We start from the raw sequence: 7,458 nt of genomic DNA on the forward strand, positions 1-7,458 counted from the left end.
TACTGTTCTGGAACGTGTATTTGCCATTTGTTAATCCAGTCACCATGTGTGCCTTCTAGTTTACAAGCTTCACTCCCCTGATGATCCCGTTCTCTCCAAAGTAGGCTAATCCAGTTGCTCCTCCTCAGAGGCGTTCTTCTTTCTTTTCCTGTTTCCTGCAGTTTCGCGATGCAAGTACTCGCTTCCCAGCTCTGGTTTAGACGCGTGTTCGCTGCCTTCTCTCCACTTCCCGAGGCCTTCAAAACAACAAATGAGCTCAATAAGATACACAGTGCTCAGAATGCTTTATAACACCTATTATTCAACTTATAGCCGTAACCCGCTAGACGTATTGAAACGTGGTAAAAACTAGCAAATCCAGCTAGAAAATGTACTTTCCTCGCGTTTTGGTAAATGCTAATTCTGTTGCGTTTCCTGTTTGTACAGTGTCCGTGCGTTTGTTCAGTCGAACCTGATGTTTTTATCGTCTCCTATACAAGGGGGATCAAAATGTACTTTGTTTACAGGCTGAAGGTATACTGCTGAAATCTTCAATGCATTATCTGCTTTCCTGACTGTTCTGGAACGTGTATTTGCCATCTGTTAATCCAGTCACCATGTGTCCCTTCTAGTTTACAGGCTTCACTCCCCTGATGATCCCGTTCTCTCCAAAGTAGGCTAATCCAGTTGCTCCTCCTCAGAGGCGTTCTTCTTTTCTTTTACTCTTCCCTGCAGTTTCGCGTTGCAAGTGCTCGCTTCCCAGCTCTGGTTTGGACGCGTGTTCGCTGCCTTAATTACCACACCACTGCAACCATTTGCCTGCAGAACATTTCACTGCATTTTAAAAGAGGGTAGTGGGTCGTGGGTCATGGGGCATAGACATAGGTAGTATGAGGCATGGAGGAAATGTGTGGTAGGAGCATGGGGGAGACCGTTCTGGAGCGGTTTCATTTTAAAATAAAGACATAGGAACCCTGCATTTTGCAGTAAAAGCAATGCCCTGTGCGAGCACGTGCTGCTTTTAACGTATGTGTGTGGATGATGTGCGTGTGTTGTGTAGGGGGATTTTCTTTTAATGTATGTGTGTGGAAGATATGCGTGCGTTGTGTAGGGGGATTTTCTTTTAATGTATGTGTGTGGATGATATGCGTGCGTTGTGTAGGGGGCTTTTCTTTTAATGTATTTGTGTGGATGATGTGCGTGTGTTGCGTAGGGGGATTTTCTTTTAATGTATGTGTGTGGATGATGTGCGTGCGTTGTGTAGGGGGCTTTTCTTTTAATGTATGTGTGGGGATGATGTGCGTGTGTTGTTAGGGGGCTTTTCTTTTTATGTATGTGGATGGTGTGCGCATGTTGTGTAGGGGCCTTTGCTTTTAATGTGTGTGGATGGTGACTGCATGCATGTGGATGGTGTGCGCATGTTGTGCAGGGGCCTTTGCTTTTAATGTGTGTGGATGGTAACTGTATGCATGTGGATGGTGGGCGCATGTTGTGTAGGGGCGTGTGCCTTCAGCCACCTGATTTATTAGCACTGTGCGTGTCCTTCACTGAACTCCTTTTATAAACAAACATTGGCAAAGCCAACACTTTGGGCTTTTGTGTAAGGATTAGGCCTCTGCCAGGTATTGCTATTAGATGCCCAGCCACTCACACCATTTTGCACATGTTACTATCAATGGTCAGTTAATACCACTACGGAAGAGACTGCAAGTGCCTTACTACACAAAAGGCAAAACTGTTGGCATTGCCAATGCATGTTTTACAACTCGTGCTACACCCCCTTTGACAACCCTGCTCTCACGCTCCTGCTCCATACATGCACAGATCCTCTTGTCTGTGTCCTGCTCGAATCCTCAGGACCCTACTTTTTTTGGACCCTGCTTTCCTAGCCCTACTCTGACACTCCTCCTCTCTTGTCTCTGACCTGCATGGACTCTCCTGTGCTGCTTGGACCCTGCTTCCCAGCCCAGGGCCTGCTCATATGCCATGGCGTGACAGGAGGGTGGTAATAAGCCATGATTTCTCTCACGTTGCTGCTGGCGATAATCTCAACTCATCCCGGGGCTGGGGCCCCTGCCCCCCCACCCCCCTCAGAGCTTTCCGGGGCGGGGACAGATTAAAGGCAGGCCTGGGAGAGCGATCCAGGAATGTGTTTACAATGCGGAAACCAAACACTGGGATTGGCTACCTGTTCATGTTCATGCAATTATGTTGCTGGAATAGAGCAGAGTTTTAATTGCCGCTCCTAGTATGCACAGGTCTCTCGCTCAACCCTACATGCTGTCACACTCCTTCCTAGAACCCCATCTGGCCATGCCTCTCATTCTTAACCTTGCACACACACATCACTGTTACACTTTCTCTCCACCCCACCGTGTGGCCTAATACTTCTTGAAGCTTTCTTTCCACATGCCACTTTGCGTCCATAGTTTCTCCTTCCATTATGTGCTGCTCTTCTGGTCGAAGGTCTCCCTTCTTGAAAGTACTCCAAATCTATTTTAGAGGTGAGCTTACTCTCTGTTCTCACACCTGTGTGCTGGCCTTACTTGCTGTGGTTAAACTCAGGAACACTGTTCGCCGAGCGTAGGTGTTTTTCGGTTGGTAGCTGCCATGTGGTGTTGGGCAAGACTATGAGGATTTTGTCTCATTGTATGTGATTTGTCAAGACTACCGCTTGAATGTGTGTTCTGTTCTCTTACACAAACCAAACATCGGCATGAAGGTTGTGAGGTCATGGAATTATGTGGGGATATGTGGTCTTTAGATTGCAGGTGTTACTTCATATACCATTCATAGGCCATTTTCAGCTACAGTAGACAAAGTAAAGTGCAGAATCTTATTAAGTGGACACCAGTAATTCTTACAGTTGAATCTGAATATTCAGTGTTTGAGAAGGTGTATGCAGAAGGGTGAGTTTTTAGCATGGTTATTTAGCGGCAGCACCTTTGATACCTGCGCTGTCCTGACTAAATGAGTCCCATATGGTGCCTCCAGGGGTGATGTGTTCCCTCTAGTGAGAAATAGCTCACTAGCACAGATGGGCTGAATGTAAGATCTGGCTTCCTAACCCAGATGGGCTAAATGCAGGATCTGGCGCACTAACAGAGATGGGCTAAATGCAGGATCTGGCTCACTAACAGAGATGGGCTAAATGCAGGATCTGGCTCACTAACAGAGATGGGCTAAATGCAGGATAGTGTAAAAAATGGCAAGAACGTATTTGTAAAGTTAATGATGTTGGTTCCAATGCAAGTCATGTTGCAATGAGGACACAGCGGGTCATTCAGGTGCTGCATATTAGGATACTAGCTTCAATCACAAATGGGGACACTTCAGGCAGGAACATGTCCATAGTAAGGGGACCATAAATGAATGATCCTGTACAGAATAGTTTCACAAAAATACTTTGAGCACACTAAATGTATTTATTTTTCGTCTTTTAGGTAATAATTCAAACCATGGCCCTCTTTAATGTGCTTTTCTTTGATTGCGACAACTCTCTCTGTATTCGAAAGGATGGGGAATTTGAGCCATTGGCAATTCCTGGTGAAGTGATTTGTAAATGGCTGGTAGAGGGTCTTCATGAAAGTGGAAAAGAAATACGTGAAGAAAGGGATTTCAAAGCGGTAGTGCTTTTCCAATCGGCAGGTAAGCAAAGTATATATGTATTTCCCTCTGTTTCCCTCCATTTGATGTTTCGGGAGGAGGGTACATCTAACGTCCCTACAGTGAGGCATCCCCTTTTTTTCTAACATACAGATGAGTGCTGCACAATGCCCACCACTCTTTCACAGCATCTCTACTTCCTCTAGAGTAAGTCTAATGTATAAAGTATAGATGCACAACATGGTTCTGACACTTTGGTTGTGTAGATAGTCACATTTTGAAATTTTCGCTTGAGGTTTTAACTTGCCTTTTTCATACCTGCAGTCAAGAAACAGTGTATCAAGACACAAAAAACATTTGAAGAAATAATTAAAGACTATTGCGGTGATGCAGAGGGACTGATTCAGGCCTTAAAAAGGAAGGCAGAAGAGGAAAAGGAGCTACTGGTGGATTCGGGCAATCGGGGAAGTGCTGGAAAATTTAAAAGAGTGTTGCGTGAACTGCAAGAAGAACATCCAGTGAAAAAAACAAAAGAAAACAAAGAGAATTATTTAGTAAAAGCTGATGGGAGGAAAGTGACTGCTCCCAAACTTAGTAAGGCCTGTTCACAACTACAGTCACAAAAACTGGAGAACCTAACTCTTTTGGCAGGGATGGCTAGTGTTCTTCATTCTTTCATTCCTTCCTCAGAGCCCACCTCTGTTGCTTCACCTGGACAATATAAAGACGCTGCGCAACAACCACTAAATGGACTATCAAATAACAGTGAATTGTCGGCTGCAAATATTTTGTCGGATAGATCTAGTTTGACATGCTTAACTCTATCCCCACGTCTTCTAAATAGTGTGTCCTTGTTGCAGAATGACAGTCATGCCTGTTTAGACAGCGAGTTGACACCCACACGTGCACACAAACCTGCTCAATCATTCAGACTACAGTCTTTAAAAACAGCGGAATTGGGAACATCCTCAAAACAGAGTTTGGCTGCAGTGTCAGTCCCCACTAGTGACCGAAAAAGCAGTGTATCACCATGTGAAGGGAAAATGCAGAAAATACTGTTTACCTGCCCGAAACAAGCTGTTTCAACTCCTCTAAAAAACCCTAACTACAATGTATCCAGGATTGATGTGGATGTACAGCATGCACCCCAAGATGCAGGCCCTATTGTTTGTGCGGATGAAAGCCCACATGTAAGTAAACATTATGCATGCAATAGTTGACTCCTATGAAACTCCCCACACATTAGCAACGTGACCTTGACTTATTAGTCAGTCCACTGAATTTACATAGGGCTTAACTCATTCCTGTGCTAATAATGATCCACATCTTAGGCTATTGGTTTCTTTGTCTCCATATAGTACATAGACTAACAACTTTGAAGATAAACAATAACACTTTAAAATACTAATGGTATTGATTTGGAGCATGAATAAATGACGTCAAGACAATGTTTGTTCGAAGCAGATCATACATAGCTTGTTTATTTGGCAATGCTTTACTTTTCAGGCTTCATTTTTGTCTGACCTGCAACATCCTGATGAATCAATGGACTTTGGAAATGGAGAAATGCAACCTTTTGACACTAGGGTATACACCTACAATATTTTCTTTAATAGCCCAGTTGTCAATGCTACAATTTTGTATTCCTAATTTTGTTTTTTTGTTTATCCCCAAGGAAATGGTGTATAATTTGTTGTCTTTAGTGAATGAAAATAATTCTTATTCATCGGATTGTCCTAATGCTCACACTGAAGATCCAGCCCAATTACTGGCAGAAATAAGATCTCTACGTGCAGAGAACCATTGCTTAAAAGGTAACTAGTCCAGTCATTGACCAATATCCAGTAACCCAATATCTAGTAACCAATCGATAAGGCTAGCGCCTCCTAACAGTACATCAGAGGTTGAAGCAGCGAAAACAGCTTGGAGGGAAGGTGGACTGGGCTAAAGTACAGCTCTACCTTCCACTTTCCATCCGAGATTTCATTCATCTGCGTAACACTGTTCGCAATATTTGTAACTTTGAGTAATAATGCTGATGTTGGCCCAATCACCCCTCATCCACTGTTTTAGTTTGTGATGACAAAGAGTACATGCCTTTTAACTGTTTTATTTTTATTTTATTGTAGAACAGTTACAAGCCACGCAAAGACACAGTAAGTTGGCAATGCATCATTTGCAGGCATCACTGGCAGCTCAGACCAGGACCAATTCATTCCCGGAATCAGCAGCATTCCCAGAATCAGCAGAGAAGTTGTTTGAAATGGACACTAGATCATCCACACAACAGAAGGTGACACTTTTTCATCTCTTTTATAACCTGTTTCTATTCCTTAATCTTAGTGTATAACCAAATCTTTGTGTGCATATAAATTAAGAAGCAATATTCTGCATAGATTCTGGCCAGGCCCATTTTTTCATTTATAGCTTAAAAAATATCACCTAGATGATGGATATTTGCACCATAGTTGTAGGCATGGCTGTATTTGAAATGTGTGCAGCCCACTATATTTTGTGCATCTACTCTCCTGCTATTCACCAGCAACCACGCCATATATAATATATAATGTATCCTAGCAGTGAAACATTGTTCTCCTACAGTTATTAATTCATATTGTGCCATGGCGGCCAAAGTGCAAGCCTAGAAGGCAGCTGAAGGTGTCCTTGATTAAGTAAAAATGTTAGGATTGATATCAATCCAACTGTTTAGGGGTCACATTTCGTATGCAGGAAATTCACCTCACCATGTTTATAATACAATGTGTACTTGCATGTCATGATAATTTGTGTTAATATTATATATTGTGCTATATTTCCAGGCTGATATGCAACAGCTGGTTACGGATGCCAATGACCCCACCAGATTTAGCGGTATAATTGTGCCAAAGCGAGAGCTCTACAGACTTTTGGAGGGGGCTAAAGCTGCTCGAGATGGTGCAAGCTTCCTTTTGAATGGGGTCAGCGAGCTTCTCTTTTCACAGAATGAGTTTGCTTCTGCTAAAGGAGTAACAACAGCCAGAGCTGGGAGTGATGTCCTTGATGTAGAAAAGGTTGATGCTTTGCACGGTTGATCATTGAAAAGTCTCATTCTTTTTCCGAAGCTTATGCTTAATCATCACTTTGACGTATTAGTTGTATTGGTTTTGAAAACTGTACATTTCCACTTATGCATTCTATTTCTAACTGTGTGATATAAATCAATATTGCTCCACTAAAGACCATAAATCTTCTGCAGCCACAGAAAACCATTATTCATGTTCAGTTCAAATCTATCTTTTAAGCCTGTTTCATCCTTTGTGTACAAATGCATTTAAATGTAGTGACGCAATTGTAAGTTGACATTTTAACATTTAGTTAATCTGGTATGTATTCTGCAATAAGGAATTTAACAGTGCCTATTCGGGTGTCCATTTTTATTCATATATCCTTTTTTATTTTTTTACTTTTTGTAGAATTTTTGAGATCTGTCTGCAAGGCTAACAGCTGGCCTACTATGGACTGCCGAGTAATAAGGAGGAAGCTTGCTACCAAAATTTGCAATGCCAGAAGAGGCCTAGAAAAGACTCCACCTTTTGAAATGCAGGATCAATGATTGCTTGTTTGTATTTTTGTAAACCTATTTATTCTTATGGAGCTATGCCGTTAAACTGAATTTGTTGAATAAAATAAGTTGTACACTTTCTGAGCCTATGTTTGATTGAAGATATCTTATAGCCAGAACAATACAATATTAAAATATCAACAATTTATAGCTGCAGAATTTTACTATCACAGTATGAACTCGGTAATAATTAGCTGCTCTTAGGGTTATTGGGTGTAGTGACTGGCGGAAGTCTGTCATGCTGGTAGACCTTTAACAGATGCTGTTTAGGT

The 7,458-nt window shown here is 42.2% G+C and overlaps 1 protein-coding gene across 1 annotated transcript; it reads left to right on the plus strand.

Moving 5' to 3' along the window:
* Positions 1-3,376: 3,376 nt before the first annotated feature.
* Positions 3,377-7,177, plus strand: LOC138567733 (uncharacterized). Its single transcript, XM_069646211.1, has 7 exons — positions 3,377-3,627; positions 3,910-4,775; positions 5,092-5,172; positions 5,261-5,399; positions 5,715-5,878; positions 6,405-6,651; positions 7,038-7,177. The coding sequence occupies exons 1-7, from the start codon at positions 3,438-3,440 to the stop codon at positions 7,175-7,177; spliced, it is 1,827 nt and encodes a 608-aa protein (XP_069502312.1). The 5' UTR covers positions 3,377-3,437.
* Positions 7,178-7,458: the final 281 nt, after the last annotated feature.

Source organism: Ambystoma mexicanum, chromosome 2p (assembly GCF_040938575.1).
Source record: "Ambystoma mexicanum isolate Mex_15411 chromosome 2p, UKY_AmexF1_1, whole genome shotgun sequence".
Taxonomy (NCBI): Eukaryota; Metazoa; Chordata; class Amphibia; order Caudata; family Ambystomatidae; genus Ambystoma; species Ambystoma mexicanum.